Source organism: Scyliorhinus torazame, chromosome 13 (genome assembly GCF_047496885.1).
Source record: "Scyliorhinus torazame isolate Kashiwa2021f chromosome 13, sScyTor2.1, whole genome shotgun sequence".
Taxonomy (NCBI): Eukaryota; Metazoa; Chordata; class Chondrichthyes; order Carcharhiniformes; family Scyliorhinidae; genus Scyliorhinus; species Scyliorhinus torazame.
In genome coordinates this window covers 91,024,757-91,043,106 of record NC_092719.1, presented here as the reverse complement: position 1 = coordinate 91,043,106, position 18,350 = coordinate 91,024,757, and the positions used below count along the sequence as shown (strand labels likewise).

The 18,350-nt window shown below is 48.0% G+C and overlaps 1 protein-coding gene across 8 annotated transcripts in view; it reads left to right on the top strand.

Moving 5' to 3' along the window:
* Positions 1–18,350, top strand: part of washc4 (WASH complex subunit 4) — a 425,031-nt gene that overhangs the window by 133,078 nt on the left and 273,603 nt on the right. For 6 of the 8 annotated variants that reach the window (XM_072471956.1, XM_072471955.1, XM_072471953.1 and 3 more), the window contains one exon: positions 614–681. The exons of the other annotated variants lie outside the window; for them this stretch is intronic. In XM_072471956.1, coding sequence (XP_072328057.1) covers positions 614–681 — 68 coding nt within the window. The remainder of the gene's footprint in view (positions 1–613; positions 682–18,350) is intronic. 8 annotated transcript variants of the gene reach the window in all.

The window sequence follows — 18,350 nt, the reverse complement described above, 5'->3', positions numbered from 1 at the left end:
GGCCCGCCCCACCTCACTGGCCGAAGTCCCGACGGCGTGGACCACCCATGGTCCTGCCGGTTGGAATACTAGCGTGCCAGCGGTGCCCCCAGGGCAGGGCGGGGGGGCCTCATATGGCCCGGGGTATTTTTGGGTGGCCGGGCGTGCGGCCGATCGGGGACACTATGTTTGAGTCCGCCATGGAGCATGGCGCGGTCGCTGGAGGCCACTGGCGTGCACATGCGCAGCCTCTGGTCCGGAAGTGCCGGGGCCCGTATCTGCAGCAAAAGCTGCTAGTTTTACGATGGTTCACTGCTAGCCCCCTGCAGGGCTATGAGTATGTGCCCCTATCACGCCAGTTTTTCCGGCGTGAAAGGCCACAGTTTTTATGATGGCGTGGAGGCATAGTCCCAAAAACAGAGAATCCAGACCCTTAACTCTGTTTTTCTCTTCACAGATCCTGCCAAACCTGCTGAATTTTCCCAGCATTTTCTGTTTTCATTCCTTTATATATGAACTTGGATGATCCCAATTAATGCCCATCACATGAAAACAGCGACAATAGAGAGACACCTGCCTCTCTCCCACCCTGCCTGCAACTGGAAGGGTCCAATAACCTTATTTTCTGTTCTAGTTACAGAGTCGAGTATCGTGGAAGGAGAGGCTCAGATCCAGATGGGCAGGTTTATTTCTTTTTTACAGGTATGCTTCCTCGTATTTGTTTGTCGGTGTTTGATTTTTCAAAAAAAAAATTTTTATTCAGGGCATTTTCTTTTTTTTTAGTTCTTAGTTTATTTATTTAAAAAAATATATTTATTAAAGTTTTTTAACACAATTTTTCTCCCTTACAAACAATAACCCCCCCCCCCCCGTAACAAAAAAACCAGAGAAATTGCGCAGAGCAAGATATATACATGGCAAAATGATATATTTACACAGCTTTGTACACTGGCCCTCACCCGTACGTGCCAGTTTCCCCAACCCTTCATGTTATCTCTTGCTCATCCATCACCCGTACGTGCCAGTTTCCCCAACCCTTCATGTTATCTCTTGCTCATCCACCCTACCAGGCAGTCCCCCCTCTCCCGCCCCCCTCCCAGGACGTCCCCCTCCCCCCAAGGTTGCTGCTGCTGCTGACCGACCTTCCTTTACCGCTCCGCGAGATAGTCTAGGAACGGTTGCCACCGCCTGTAAAACCCCTGCGCAGACCCTCTCAAGGCGAACTTAATCCTCTCCAACTTTATGAACCCAGCCATATCATTTATCCAGGCCTCCAGGCTGGGGGGCTTCGCCTCCTTCCACATTAGCAAGATCCTTCGCCGGGCTACTAGGGACGCAAAGGCCAGAATGCCGGCCTCTTTCACCTCCTGCACTCCCGGTTCAGGGCATTTTCAATATGTACAAAACACAGGAAACATTCATCTTTATATACTTAACACAATACATAAAACCCGTCCATCCCCTTTAACACCCACATGCCCCACATCGTGGTACACATCGATACCAACGACAGAGGTGAGAGACGGGACAGGGATTTAAAACAGGAATTTAGGGAGCTAGGGTGGAAGCTGAGAGTCAGGACAAACCATGTTGTCATCTCTGGTTTGTTGCCGGTGCCACGTGCTAGCGAGTTGAGGAACAGGGAGAGAGTGCAGAGAAACACGTGGCTGCAGGGATGGTGTAGGAGGGAGGGTTTTAGTTACGTGGATAATTGGAGCACATTCTGGGGAAGGTGGGACCTGTACAGACAGGACGGTTTGCACCTGAACCAGAGGGGCACCAATATCCTGGGAGGGAAATTTGCTACGGCTCTTTGGGGGAGGGGGGTTTAAACTAATTTGTCAGGGGGATGGGAAAATGAGCTGTAGTCCAGAAGCCAGTGTTGAGAGTAGTGAGGTACTGAGGAGGGTATCAAGGTCGCAGGAGTGTACCGGCAGACAGCAAGGAGCATCCGGAATAAGGATGGTGAACTTGGAGCGTGGATTGGTACTTGGGACTACGATGTTGTGGCCATTACGGAGACATGGTTAGAACAGGGACAGGAATGCTTGTTGAAAGTCCTGGGGTATAGATGTTTCAGTAAGAGTAGGGAAGGTGGTAAAAGAGGTGGAGGAGTAGCATTGTTAATCAAGGATAGTTTAACAGCTGCAGAAAGGGGGATCTGCCTACTGAGGTAATATGGGCTGAAGTTAGAAATAGGAAAGGAGTGGTCACGTTGTTAGGAGTTTTCTATAGGCTCCCAAATAGTAATAGAGATGTGGAGGAAGAAATTGCAAAACAGATTATGGATAGGTGTGGAGGTCTCAGGGTAGTTGTCATGGGTGACTTTAACTTTCCAAATATTGATTGGAACCTCTATAAGTCGAACAGTTCGGATGGGGCAGTTTTTGTACAGTGTGTGCAGGAGGGTTTCCTGGCACAATATGTGGATAGGCCGACAAGAGGTGGGGCCACATTGGATTTGGGTACTGGGTAATGAACCGGGCCAAGTGTTAGATTTGTTTGTGGGAGAGCACTTTGGAGATAGTGACCACAATTCGGTGTCTTTCAGTATTGCAATGGAGAGGGATAGGGCCATGCGGCAGGGCAATGTTTATAATTGGGGGAGGGGTAATTATGATGCAATTAGGGAGCATAAGATGAGAACAGAAACTGTCAGGGTAAGGCACAAATGAAAAGTGGAGCTTGTTCAAGGAACAAATACTGCGTGTCCTTGATAGGTATGTCCCTGTCAGGCAGGAGAAAATGGCTGTGTGAGGGAACCATGGTTCACAAAAGAGGTTGAATGTCTTGTCAAGAGGAAAAAGGAAGCGTATGTAAGGATGAGAAAACAAGGTTCAGTTGGGTCGCTTGAGGGTTACAAGGTAGGAAGGAATGAGCTAAAAAAAAAAGGGCTTAGGGGAGCTAGGTGGGGGCATGAGAAGTTCTTGATGGGTCGAATCAAGGACAACCCCAAGGCTTTTTACTCTTATGTGAGAAATAAAAGAATGACCAGGGTGAGGTTAGGGCCGGTCAAGGACAGTAGTGGGAACTTGTGCATGGAGTCAGAAGAGATAGGAGAGGCGTTGAACGAATACTTTTCTTCAGTGTTCACCAAGGAGAGGGGCCATGTTTTTGAGGATGAGAGTGTCATAGATTATCATAAAATTTACAGTGCAGAAGGAGGCCATTCGCCCATCGAGTCTGCACCGGCTCTTGGAAAGAGCACCCTACCCAAGGTCAACACCTCCACCCTATCCCCATAACCCAGTAACCCCACCCAACACTAAGGGCAATTTTGGACACTAAGGGACAATTTATCATGGCCAATCCACCTAATCTGCACATCTTTGGACTGTGGGAGGAAACAGGTGCACCCGGAGGAAACCCACGCACACACTGGGAGGATGTGCAGACTCCGCACAGACAGTGACCCAAGCTGGAATCGAACCTGGGACCCTGGAGCTGTGAAGCAATTGTGCTATCCACAATGCTACCGTGCTGCCCTTGTTTGTGATACAGGCGGGTAGGCTGGAGGAGGTAGATGTTCTGATGGAGGATATATTAGCAATTTTGAAAAACCTTAGGGTCGACAAGTCCCCTGGGCCAGATGGGATATATCCTAGGATTCTTTGGGAGGCAAGGGATGAGATTGCAGTGTCTTTGGGTCCTCACTGTCCACGGGGAGAGTGCCAGAGGACTGGAGAGTGGCGAATGTTGTTCCTCTGTTCAAGAAAGGGTATAGGAATGATCCTGGTAATTATAGGCTGGTTAGTCTTTCTTCGGTGGTCGGTAAGTTAATTGAAAATGTCATGAAGGATAGGATTTATGACCATTTGGAGAGATGCAGCTTAATCCGGGATAGTCAACACGGATTCGTGAAGGGTAAGTCTTGCATCACAAATTTGATTGAATTCTTTGAGGAGGTAACTAAGTGTGTAGATGAAGGTAGAGCAGTTGATGTCGTATACATGGATTTTAGTAAGGCGTTTGATAAGGTTCCCCATAGTTGGCTCATGAAGAATGTAAGGAGGTGTGGGATAGAGGGAAATTTGGCCAATTGGATAAGTAACTGGCTATCACATAGAAGACAGAGGGTGCTGGTGGATGGAAAATTTTCAGACTGGAGACCAGTTACCAGCGGTGTACCACAGGGATCAGTGCTGGGTCCTCTGCTATTTGTGATTTTTATCAATGACTTGGAGGAGGGGGCTGACGGGTGGGTCAGTAAATTTGCGGATGACACCAAGGTTGGTGGAGTAGTGGATGAGGTGGAGGGCTGTTGTAGGCTGCAAAGAGACATTGATAGGATGCAGAGCTGGGCCGGAAAATGGCAGATGAAGTTTAACCCTGATAAGTGCGAGGTGATTCATTTTAGTGGGAAAAATGTGAATGCGGATTACAGGGTCAACGGCAGGGTTCTGAGGAATGTGGAGGGACAGAGAGATCTTGGGGTTCATGTCCACAGATCTCTGAAGGTTGCCACTCTAATGGATAGAGCAGTGAAGAAGGCCTTTAGTGTGTTAGCGTTTATTAACAGGGGGCTTGAGTTTAAGAGCCTTGGGGTTATGCTGCAACTGTACATGACAATGGTGAGATCACATTTGGAGTATTGTGTGCAGTCCTGGTCACCTCACTGCAGCAGCACGGGGCAGCACGGTAGCATTGCGGATAGCACAATTGCTTCACAGCTCCAGGGTCCTGGGTTCGAAATCCGGCTTGGGTCACTGTCTGTGCGGAGTCTGCACATCCTCCCCATGTGTGCGTGGGTTTCCTCTGGGTGCTCCGGTTTCCTCCCACAGTCCAAAGATGTGTGCAGGTTAGGTGGATTGGCCATGAAAAATTGCCCTTCGTGTCCAAAATTGTCCTTAGTGTTGGGTGGGGTTACTGGGGATAGGGTGGAGGTGTTGACCTTGTGTAGGGTGCTCTTTCCAAGAGCCAGTGCAGACTCGATGGGCCGAATAGCCTCCTTCTGCACTGTAAATTTTGTGTAAATCTATGTACAGGAAGGATGTGGATGCATTGGAAAGGGTGCAAAGGAGATTTACCAGGATGCTGCCTGGTTTGGAGGATAGGTCTTATGAGGAAAGGTTGAGGGAGCTAGGGCTTTTCTCTTTGGAGCGGAGGAGGATGAGAGGTGACTTAATCGAGGTTTATAAGATGATGAGGGGGATAGATAGAGTGGACGTTCAGAGACTGTATGTTCTATGAGACTATTTCCTCGGGTGGATGTCGTTGTTACAAGGGGGCATAACTGTAAGATTCAGGGTGGGAGATATAGGAGGGATGTCCGAGGTAGGTTCTTTACTCAGAGTGGTTCGGGTGTGGAATGGACTGCCTGCTGTGATAGTGGAGTCGGACACTTTAGCAACTTTCAAGTGGTTATTGGATAGGGACATGGAGCACATCAGAATGACAGGGAGTGGGATAGCTTGATCTTGGTTTCGGACAAGGCTCAGCACAACATCGAGGGCCGAAGGGCCTGTTCTGTGCTGTATTGTTCTATGTTCTATGTTTATTATACTATTATGGGCCAGGGTTTAGAGAACCCCAAAGTGTATCATGGAGTTAGCTGAAAGAAGACAGAGGGTGGTGGTTGATGGGAAATGTTCAGAATGGAGTTCAGTTACAAGTGGCGTACCACAAGGATCTGTTCTGGGGCCGTTGCTGTTTGTCATTTTTATCAATGACCTAGAGGGCGCAGAAGGGTGGGTGAGTAAATTTGCAGGTATTTTAAGTAAACGTAATCGAATTGTGGTCACTATCACCAAAGTGCTCACCTACCTCCAAATCTAACACCTGTCCTGTTTATTACCCAGTACCAAATCCAATATGGCCTCGCCTCTCATTGGCCTATCTACATTCTGTACCCAGGAAATTGTAATATCTCCTTCATTCTCGGGATAGGAATGTTTATTATTCCCTGAACTTTTGTCTCTTAAGGCCAAAGATATGCAGGTTAGATGGATTGGTCAGAGCACAGGGTTGCAGGGATAGGGATGGGGCAGGGCAGTGGGGTGCTCTTTCAGAGAGTCAGTGAAGACTCAATGGGACAAATTACCTTCTTCTGCACTGTAGGGATTCTATGGATTTGACCTTTACCCACTACATGTCCCAAATAAATGACTTGGAAAATTTGATCTTAGCCAAGTTTATGACAAGGTTAGCTTTGGTCACTCGGTCGAAAGTGCTTGAAATGTCTAACACGATAACTGTGCACTAAAAGGTAATCAATGTGCATCACACAATAACTCAACCCACCTGATTGGCTAGCCTTTTAAATGTAGTCAACACATTCTTCATACGTCTGGATTATAAAATCCTCACAATTTCTTCAGCTTGATTAATCAAGGGCACTTGCCAGTGTTCATTGAGCAAATCAATATTGCTCAAAAGGCTAATGTCCCCACCCTGTCAATACAATCCTTGAGAGATGGGATATGATAGTAACATATGATAGGGCGCAGAAGGGTGGGTGACTAAATTTGCAGACGACACTAAAGTCGGTGGTGTTGTCGACAGTGCGGAAGGATGTTGCAGGTTACAGAGGGACATAGATAAGCTGCAGAGCTGGGCTGAGAGGTGGCAAATGGAGTTTAATGTAGAGAAGTACGAGGTGATTCACTTTGGAAGGAATAACAGGAATGCGGAATATTTCGCGAATGGTAAAGTTCTTGGAAGTGTGGAAGAGCAGAGGGATCTCGGTGTCCATGTACATAGATCCCTGAAAGTTGCCACCCAGGTTGATAGGGTTGTGAAGAAGGCCTATGGTGTGTTGGCCTTTATTGGTAGAGGGATTGAGTTCCGGAGTCATGAGGTCATGTTGCAGCTGTACAAAACTCTGGTACGGCCGCATTTGGAGTATTGCGTGCAGTTCTGGTCACCTCATTATAGGAAGGACGTGGAAGCTTTGGAACGGGTGCAGAGGAGATTTACCAGGATGTTGCCTGGTATGGAGGGAAAATCTTATGAGGAAAGGACTTGAGGTTGTTTTTGTTAGAGAGAAGAAGGTTAAGAGGAGACTTAATAGAGGCATACAAAATGATCAGGGGGTTAGATAGGGTGGACAGTGAGAGCCTTCTCCCGCGGATGGAAATGGCTAGCATGAGGGGACATAGCCTTAAATTGAGGGGTAATAGATATAGGACAGAGGTCAGAGGTAGGTTCTTTAAGCAAAGAGTGTTGAGGCCGTGGAATGCCCTACCTGCAATAGTAGTGATCTCGCCAACATTGAGGGCATTTAAAAGTTTATTGGATAAGCATATGGATGATAATGGCATCGTGTAGGTTAGATGGCTTTTGTTTTTTGACTTCCCATGTCGGTGCAACATCGTGGGCCGAAGGGCCTGTACTGCACTGTATCGTTCTATGTACTATGTTCTATGTTCACCTGACCACGACTTTGACTAGATTCTGGTATGGGGAGCACATGGTCCACTCCACAGGTGTGGTGCAGCAGAAATTTAAAAGTAATTTTTAAAGCAAAACAATATTTATTCTGTGAACTCAGTTAACCTTAAAACATACAGTGAACATCTTAGCAACCATCAATTCAATACACCCCCCCAAAGAATACAACACTCAAAGTAATCCTTAAACTTTCCTTTCAACATCCATAAGACAAAACCCCTTTTTACAGAAGCACATCAGGTTTAAATTCTCTACTGAGAGCAGTTATCACTCTGAATTCACCAAATGACCTAGAGATAGTCTTTAGATGGCAGAGAGATTGAAATTACACCTATGGCTGGCTTCAGCTCCAACACTAAAACAAAACCAAAAAACACAAACACCCAAGCTTTTCCTCAAAGCAAAACTAAAAAGCAGAGCCAGAGCTCGGCTCCACCCACACTCTGACATCACTGCAGCCACTTGAACAGACAAACATTTCTTCAAGTGACATTCCCATGACAATACTTATAAAACAACGGTAACCCTGAACACAACACTTGCCCTCCCACCCCCAACTGATGTCTACCATTCCTTAAAAGAAGGCGATGAACAATCTCCATGTCGATGGTGGCATGGTAGCACAGTGATTAGCACAGTTGCTTCACAGCTCCAGGGTCCCAGGTTTGATTCACGGCTTGGGTCACGGTCTGTGTGGAGTCTGCACGTCCTCCCCGCGTCTGCGTGGGTTTCTTCTGGGTGCTTCGGTTTCCTCTCAGTCTAAAGATGTGCCGGCTAGGTGGATTGGCCACGTTAAAATTGACCTGTAGATTAGGTGGGGTTATGGGGATATTGTGGGGAATGGGTTTTTTGTTTAAAAAAAATATTTTTATTGAATTTTAGCAAATTTTCAACAAACCCCCCCCCCCCCCCTACAGAAAAAAGAAAAGCATAAAACACACAGATCAACATCGTACACTTATATCGCGAATTCCCCCAATGTACAAACCCCCCCATGAAACAATAACAAACACCTACCCGAAGCCCCCCCCCACCCCCTCCCTGGGCTGCTGCTGCTGCTGACCACCCCCTAACGTTCCGCTAGAAAGTCTAGGAACGGTTGCCACCGCCTGAAGAACCCTTGCACAGATCCTCGCAAGGCAAACTTTATCCTCTCCAATTTAATGAGCCCTGCCATGTCGCTGATCCAGGCTTCTACGCTTGGGGGCTTCGCATCCTTCCGCTGTAGCAGAATCCTCACGGGGCTACCAGGGACGCAAAGGCCAGAATACCGGCCTCTTTCGCCTCCTGTACTCCTGGCTCGTCCGATACCCCAAATAATGCTAACCCCCCAGCTCGGCTTGACCCGGGTGTTCACCACCTTAGACACAGTCCTCGCAAAGCCCCTCCAAAACCCATCCAGCGCCGGACACGCCCAGAACATATGGGCGTGGTTTTCTGGGCTCCCCGAGCACCTCACACACCTGTCCTCTACCCCAAAAAACCTACTCAACCTCGCCCCTGTCATATGCACTCTGTGAAGAACCTTAAATTGTATCAGACTAAGCCTGGCGCAAGAGGAGGAAGAATTAACCCTACCCAGGGCATCAGCCCACAGACCCTCATCTATCTCCTCCCCAAGCTCCTCCTCCCATTTACCCTTTCGCTCGTCCACCGAGGTCTACTCCTCTTCCTGCATCTCCTGCTAGACTGTGGAGACCTTGCCTTCTCCAACCCACACACCCGAGAGCACCCTATCTTGAATCTTACGTGCTGGAAGCAGCAGAAATTCCCTCACCTGCCGGCTCACGAACGCCCTCACCTGCATGTACCTGAAGGAGTTTCCGGGGAGCAGCCCAAATTTCTCCTCCAGCGCCCCAAGGCTTGCAAATGTCCCATCTATAAACAGGTCCCCCATTCTTTTAATTCCTGCCCGATGCCAGCTCAGAAACCCCCCCATCCATTCTCCCCGGGACGAACCGATGGTTCTCTCGGATTGGGGACCAAACCGAGGCCTCTACCTCACCCCTGTGGCGCCTCCACTGTCCCCAAATTTTCAGAGTCACCGCCACCACCGGACTCGTGATGTACCTTGTCAGCGGGAGCGGCAGCTGTGCTGTCATCAGCGCTCTCAGACTCGTGCCCACACAGGACGCCATCTCCAGCCTCTTCCACGCCGCCCCCTCCCCCTCCATTATCCACTTATGAATCATCGCCACATTGGCAGCCCAGTAGTACCCACATAGATTGGGCAACACTAGCCCTCCTCTGTCCCTGCTATGCTCCAGAAACACCCTTTTTACCCTCGGGGCCTTATTCGCCCGATGAATCCCATGTTGCTCCTGCTGACCCGTTTAAAAAAGGCCTTGGGGATCATGATGGGAAGGCACTGGAACACAAAGAGGAACCTCGGAAGGACCGTCATTTTCACCGACTTCACCCTACCCGCCAACGGCAGTGGCAACATATCCCACCTTTTAAACTCCTCCTCCATCTGCTCCACCAGCCACGTCAAATTGAGCTTGTGCAGGGCCACCCAACTCCTAGCCACCTGGATCCCCAGATACCGAAAGCTCCTTTCCGCCCTCTTCAGCGGAAGCTCGTCTATCTCCCTTCCCTGGTCCCCTGGGTGTATCACAAAGAGCTCACTCTTCCCTACATTAAGCTTATATCCGGAAAAGTCCCCAACTCCCTGAGGATCCGCATAACCTCCGGCATCCCCTCCACTGGGTCCACCACATACAATAACAGGTCATCGGCATACAGCTACACCCGTTGTTCCTCTCCCCCCCCCCCCCCCCCCCCCCCCCCCCCCCCCCCCCCCCCCCGAACCAGTCCCCTCCAGTTCCTGGACTCCCTCAGTGCCATGGCCAAAGGCTCAATTGCCAATGCGAACAACAAGGGGGATAGGGGACACCCCTTCCTCGTCCCCCGGTACAGCCAAAAGTATTCCGGCCTCCGCCGGTTCGTGGCCACATTCGCCACCGGGGCTTCATAAAGTAGCCGAACCCAAACCTCCTCAGCACTTCCCAAAGATACTCCCACTCCACCCTATCGAAGGCCTTCTCCGCGTCCATACCTCCGCTTCCCCCTCCACTGCAGGCATCATAATTACGTTGAGGAGCCTCCGCACATTGGTGTTCAACTGCCTACCCTTCACAAATCCCGTCTGGTCCTCAATTCTGGTAGCCAGCACCTTCGCCAACAACTTCGCGTCGACGTTGAGGAGCGAGATCGGCCTGTACGACCCACACTCTAATGGGTCCTTGTCCCGCTTCAGGATCAGTGAAATCAGCGCCCTGGACATTGTTGGGGCAGCGCCCTCCCTTGCCTCATTAAAAGTCCTCACTAGTAGTGGGCCCAACAGGTCAATGTACTTTCGGTAGAATTCCACTGAAAACCCATCCGGTCCTGGGGCCTTCCCTGCCTGCATGCTCCCCAACCCTTTAACCAGCTCCTCCAGCCCAATCGGTGCTCCTAGCCCAACCACCTGCTCCTCTTCCACCCTTGGGAACCTCAGCCAATCCAAAAATCGGCGCATCCCCCCCTCCCCTGTCGGGGGCTCAGACCTACACAGCTTCTCATAAATGTCCCTGAATACCCCATTTATTCCCACCGCACTCCGCACCGTGTTCCCCCCTCTATCCCTAAATCCCCCAATCTCCCTCGCTGCCTCCCGCTTCCGAAGCTGATGTGCCAACATCGGGCTCACCTTCTCCCCATATTCGCTTTCCTTCTCCCCTTGCGCTTTCCTCCACTGCACCTCTGCCTTCCTGGTAGTCAACAAGTCGAATTTGGCCTGGAGGCTTCGTCGCTCCTCGAGTAATCTCTCCTCGGGGACCTCTGCATACCTTCTATCCAACCTTAATATCTCCCCACCAATCTCTCCCTCTCTCTCCTCTCCTTCCTCTCCTTATGGGCCCTAGTGGAGTTTAGCTCTCCCTGACCACCGCCTTCAGCGCCTTCCAGCCCACCCCCACCTGTACCTCCCCATTGTTAGCCTCTAAATATCTTTCAATGCACCCCCGGATCCGCCTGCTCACCACCTCATCCGGCAACAGTCCCACATCGAGGTGTCATAGCGGGCGCTGGTCCCTCTCCTCCCCCCAACTCCAGCTTCACCCAATGCTAGGCATGATCTGAGATAGCTATGGCCGAATATTCCGTGCCCTCCACTCTCAGGATTAGTGCCCTACTCATAATGAAGAAATCTATTCAGGAGTAGGCTTTATGGACGTGGGAAAAAAAGGAAAATTCCCTGGCCCCCAACCTGGCAAATCTCCATGGGTCCACTCTCCCCATTTGGTCCATAAACCCCCTAGGTACCTTGGCCGCCGCTGGCCTTTTACCCGTCCTGGACCTGGAGCGGTCCAATGCTGGGTCCAACACCGTGTTGAAGTTGTTCCCCCCCCCCCAGCCCAATTATCAAGCTCCCTGTCTCCAGGTTCGGAATCCGACCCAACATGCGCCTCATGAATCCGGCATTCCCTGACTAGCCATTTCCCTTTCTAGGCCAGCCACATGCCCGCGCCTCCCGCACCCTCCATTCCCCCAGGCGGCGGATCTCCGCCCCGACTCCCTCTCTGAACTCCACCTCCCCTTTGGCCAATGCAGCAGCAACCCAGTCCCCCCCCCCCCCCCCCCCCCCCCCCCCCCACCCTCCCCAAGCTAGGTCCCCCCCCTAGCTGTATTGCTCCTCCCATGGCACTCCCGTAAGTCAGCTGACTCCTGCCGATCCCAGCCTCTCCCACCACTCCGTCGACCCCGCAGTGTGAGAATCTCTCCTCCCCCTCCTGGCAGTCAGAACAGAACATCCCCCAAAACACTAACCACAATAACCCCCCCCTCGACACCCCCTCCCACTAAACCCTCAGTCTGTGTCCAACTTTTCGGCCCGGATAAAGGTCCACGCCTCCTCCTGCGTCTCAAAAATGGTGTTGGTCCCTAAACATGACCCACAATCGCGCCGGCTGCAGCATCCCGAATTTCACCCCCTTCCGATGCAGAACCGCCTTAGCCCGGTTGTACCCGACCCTCTTCTTGGCCACCTCCGCGCTCCAGTCCTGATATATACGGATCTCTGCGTTCTCCCACCTGCTGCCCGGCTCCTTTTTAGCCCATCTCCGGACACACTCCCTGTCCACAAAGCGGTGGAATCGCACCATTACCGCCCGCGGTGGCTCGTTGGCCTTGGGCCTCCTCGCCAGGAGCCTCGGGAAAGCTCCCGCGCCCATCTGCGTGTTCAGCATCGTGACCACGTATGCTCCAGCATCCGACCCCTCCACTCCCTCCGGGAGACCCAGAATCCGAAGGTTCTTCATCCTCCTCCGATTCTCCATGTCTTTGAACGTTTCTTGCCACTTCTTGTGCAGAGCCTCGTGCGCCTCCACCTTCATCGCCAGGCCCAAGATTTCATCCTCGTTCTCCGAGGCCTTTTGCCGCACCTCCCGAATCGCCGCCCCTTGGGCCTTCTGGGTCTCGACCAGCTTATCGATTGATGCCTTCATCGGCTCCAGCAGCTCTGCCTTCAGGTCCGCAAAACAGCGCTTGAGGAACTCCTGCTGCTCTTGCGACCATTGCGCCCATGCTGCCTGGTCTCCACCCGCCGCCATCTTGGTTCTCCTCCCTCGCACTTTTCGCTGCACCAAAATCACTTTTTTCACCGCTCCACTCCTGGTCCATCCATACAATGCCGGGGGAATCGTACTGTCGCCTTCCCACACTGGGAACCGTCGAACAAATGCTGCTATGGCCTCTAAAAAGAGCCCAAAAGTCCGTTTCTGACGGGAGCTGCTGAACGTGAGACTTAGCTCAGCATAGCCGCAACCGGAAGTCGTGGGGAATGGGTTGAGGTTAGGGTGCTCTTTACGGGAGTCGGTGCAGACTCGATGGGCTGAAAGGCCTCCTGCATTGTATGGATTTTATGATTCTATGAATTACTTAAAAAATCTCTGTGCCCAGAGTGTGGCGAGGGTGTGTGGCTCTACTGTGTGGTATAACTTACTGGAATCTCGAGCGTCATTGATACATGTGTAACTCAATCACCTCTGGGATAGAATAAATTGCCTGTTATTCCTGCTATCCCTTTCTGTACTCTGTTACATTCTGTGTATGCCTTATCCTCAAAAAGCACTTCTGTCCCAGGAAGCTATACTAATGCATCCTGAGGAACTCTGCTGAGCCCTAATTATGGAATACAATCTCCCGATAACTGAGCATAAAAACAAGCCTAACCCAGCATGTCTTGGAAAAATTACAAGCTGTATGCATTTAGAATAGTGTCTGTTGAGGATTATCTCTCAGACATCCTCTCCACATCTACCCTGTCAATACACCTTAGGATCTTAAACATTTCAATCAAGTTACCTCTTACTCTTCTAAACTCTAATGGATTCAAATCTAATCTCTCCAACCTTTCCTCAGAAGACAACCGCCCATTCCTGGTGTTAGACATTAAAATTCGCTGAACTGCTTCTAACATATTTACATCTTTCCCAAAATAAGTATACCAATACTTAGGAAATACACAATGCTCCAGAAGTGGTCTCACTACTGCCCTGAGCAACTGAAACATAACCGTCTTACTTCTGGCATCAGTTCTCCTCACGATAATTGATAAACATTCTATTACTTTTCCGAATTATTTGCTGTACCTACATGCTAGCTTAAATCATTGGTAAGATTCAGTTAGCAACCAATAATGTTTTGTTTAAAGTACACTGAGTTAAAACCACAAGATTCCATGAGTTTTGGACGAACAAAAATAAACTTTACTATACAGAAAGATATAACAATTTACACTATCTATCTTATATTCTGACATTCGGGCTAATAGACAAACTGTGGTCGAACCCAACACTGCACAAATAACTACTTGTGGCGTTTCAGTGACTGACGAATACAGAAACATTAAGCCATCCATCGCTGTTATTTTCTTGCCCGTGATGCAACGAATGAGATGAGATTGTGATTGGTTCAATGCAGACTGATGTTCCAAATATTCCGATTTTTCATGGTTTAAAAAAAATGTACCCAATTGAAAAGATGATTTAAAAGTAAATTCAGCTCCCAAACATCTGACTTCATAGTTTCTGCTTGGAATCCATCAGACAGATAATTGTTTCCCGACAGATTCTAGACTCCACCACTTCATGCTTCATGTAGACATTTCCTATTTCTGGCTGCCTTGGAAACTCCTGCAGCATTGTCCCCTGGCCTGCATTGCCCCGATCTCTGATCTACCTATCATTCACATCCTTGCACACACCCTCCTATTTACTGGCTGACCATTTCTCTGTCTGTTAGCAGCAGTGCAATAGAAAATAGAAGCAGGAGGCCATTCGGCCCTTTGAGCCTGCTCTGCCAATCGTTATTATCATGGCTGGAATTCTTTCTTGAAATTACACAATGTTTTGACCAGTGGCAGTGAATTCCACAGAGTCATCACTCTCTAGGAGAAGGAAGTTCTCCTCACCTCAGTCCTAAAACATTTATCTCTTAACCCAAACGTTTACCCCTTAACCTCAAACTATGATCCCTAGTTCTGGTAGCCCCTACCACCTGGAACATTCTTTTTGAATTTACGCTGTTTAATCCTGTTCGAATTTTATATGTTTCTATGAGATTCCCTCTCATTCTTCTAACCTCCAATGAATATAATCCTAACCAATTTAGTGTCGTCTCATATGACTGTCCCGCTACTCCAGGAATCAGCCTGGTAAACCTTCACCATACTCCACCCAAAGCAAGAACATTCTTCCCCAGATAAGGACACCGAAACTGCATACAATCCTCCTGGTGTGGCCTCACCAATGTCCTATATAATTGCAGTAAAACATTCCTATTCCTATATTCAAATCCTCTGGCTATGAAGACCAACATACCAGTTGTCTTCTTTACTGCCTGTTGTACCTGCGCGCTTACATTTAGCGACTGCTTCACAAAGACACCAAGATCTCGCTTAGTATCCACCCCTCAATTTACACCAATTCAAATAATTTGGCTTTCTATTTTTGCTACCGAAGCAGATAACCTCACATTTATCCACATTTTATTGCATGTGATTTCTTACTCTGCCTGTTCAAATCCCGCTGAAGCATCTCTACATCCTCCTCACAGCTCACCCTCACGCCCCACTTTGTATCATCTGCAAATTTGGAAATGTACCCTCATCCAAATCGATTAATATATAATGTGAACAGTTGGGGTCGTAGCACAGATCCCTGCGGTACCCCAATGGTCACTGCCTGCCAATTGGAAAAAGATCCATTTATTCCAACTTTTTGCTTCCTGTCTGCTAACCAGCTTTCTATCCATCTCAAGACATTACCCACAATCTCATGAGCTTTAACTTTACATAGTAATCTGATATGTGAGACATTGTCGAAAGCCTTTTGAAAGTATAAGTAAACCATATCCATCAGTTCTCCCTGGTCATCATCAAAAAATTCTCGTATATTTGTCAAGAATGTTTTCCCTTTCGGAAATCCATGCTGGCTTTGACTGATTATACCACTGCTTTCCAAATGCTGTGCTATGAAATCCTTGATAATGGATGCTAGCAACTTCTCTCCTACCGGTATGTTAGGCTTACTGGTCTATAGTTCCCTGTTTTCTCCCTACCTCCCGTTTTGAATAGCGGGCTTATATTAGCAACCCTCCAATCTGTAAGGGACCATTGTAGAGTTCAAAGAATTTTGGAAAGTGACCACCAATGGATGTACCATTTCTAGTGCCACTTCCTTAAGCACTCTGGGATGGAGACTATCATGTCCTGGATATTTGTCTGCCTTCAGCCCCATTAATTTTCCTCGAACCATTTCTTTATTAATACTAATTTCCTTAAGCTCCTCACTGAAACTTGTGTTGCTCAGAACTTCCAGTACATTATTCATGTCTTCCTTTGTGAAGACAGAAGCAGAGTACGAATTTAGTTCCTCAAGCTATTTCTTTGTTCCCTGTTATGGATTCCCCCGTTTCTGACAGTAAGGGGCCCACATTAGTTTTTATCAATCTTTTTCTCTTTACAAACCTATAGAAACAAAGTCAGTTTTTATGTTCCTCGCTAGCTTACTTTCATATTGTATTTTCTCTGGTTTGCCTTTCCTCCGATCTATTGCTTTTTCTTGCTAATTTGTATGCTTCTTCTTTGAATCTAATACTCTCTATTTTCCCTTGTAAGTCATGGTGTGTCCACAGTTCCCTTTCTACTCAGAGAACAAAGAAAAGTACAACACAGGAACAGGCCCTTCTGTCCTCCAAGCCTGCGCCGACCATGCTGCCCATCCAACCTAAAACCTCTACACTTCTAGGGTCCATATCCCCTCTATTCCCATCCTCTTCATATAATTGTCAAGACGCCACTTAAAAGTCACTTTCACCCCACAAGTTCCAGGCACCCACTACCCTCTGTTTAAAAAAAAAAGAAGAGGTTTCCCTGCACATCTCCTCTAAACTTTGCCCCTCGCACCTTAACCCTAGTAATTGACTCTTCCACCCTGGGGAAAAAGCTTCTGATTATCCACTCCGTCCATGCCCCTCATAATTTTGTAGACTTGTATAAGGTTACCCCTCGATCTCCAACTGAGTTTATTCAACCTCTCCTCATAGCTAATGCCCTCCATACCAGTCAACATCCTGGTAAACATTTTCTGTACCATCTCCAAAGCCTCCGGATCCTTCTGGTAGTGAGGCGACCAGAATTGAACACTATATTCCAAGTGTGGCCTATCTAAAGTTCCATACAGCTGCAGCATGACTTGCCAATTTTTATACTCAATATCCCATCCAATGAAGGCAAGCATGCCATGTACCTTCTTGACTACCTTCTCCACCTGCGGGTTCCACTTTCCGTGACCTGTGGACCTGTACGCCCAGATCCTCTGCCAGTCAATATTCTGAAGGGTTTTGCCATTGACTATTTTTTTCCCACCTGTATTAGACTTTCCAAAATGCATTATATTTGTCCAGATTAAACTTGACCTTGTTATGGACCAGGGTTTAGAGAACCCCAAAGTGTATCATGGAGTTCACCTGACCCACAACTTTTAATAGATTGTGGTATGGGGAGCACACGGCTCACTCTACAGGTTTGATACAGCAGAAAATGGACCGTGGGTTTTAAAACAAAACAATGTTTATTCTATGAACTCAAGTTAACCTTTTTAAAACAAACAGTGAATATCTTAGCAACCAGTAAATCAAATACACCCCCAAAGAATACAACACTAAGTAACCTTTTAACATCCAAAAGACTTAACAATCCTTCAAACAGGAATACATTAGGTTTACATTTAATACTGAGACCTTTTTACAATTCTGAGTTCGCCAAATGATCCATAGTCTTTTGATGGCAGAGATCAACAGCAGTGCAGCTCACTTTTAATTTCAGATTTGGCTCACTGAAAGACAAGGTCTTTCTCAAATTGAAACTAAAAAAAAGCAGAAGTAGAGCTCAGCTCCACCCACACTCTGACATCACTCCAGTAACATGAGCAGCTCCATTTCTTAAAGGTACATTTCTTGAACACCCATTTCTTAAAGGGTACTCTCACATGACAATCTGCCACCACCTCACCACCCAAATTTCCAACTGATCTGGATCCTGCTGCATCCTCAATTCCACCAATCTTTATGTCACCTGCAAACTTAATAATCAGACCAGTTACATATTCCTTCAAATCATTTATATAAGATTTAATACAGCAAAGGTCCCAGCATTGATTCTGAACAGAAACCCCAATATTTTAATTTTGTAAGAAAGGATACCTCACTCCAGGAATGATTTCACGCGAAATGAGGATATGTTATATTAAAACAAACTTTATTACGAAAACAGAACAAAAATATCTTTGAGATCGCACAAGAAAGTAGTTCACAATTGCCCCATAAACAATGCTAATCAGTACAGGAGCACAATAACCCTTGACTGCTATCTGTATTTCCACACAAACAACAAAGAACAAAGAACAAAGAAATGTACAGCACAGGAACAGGCCCTTCGG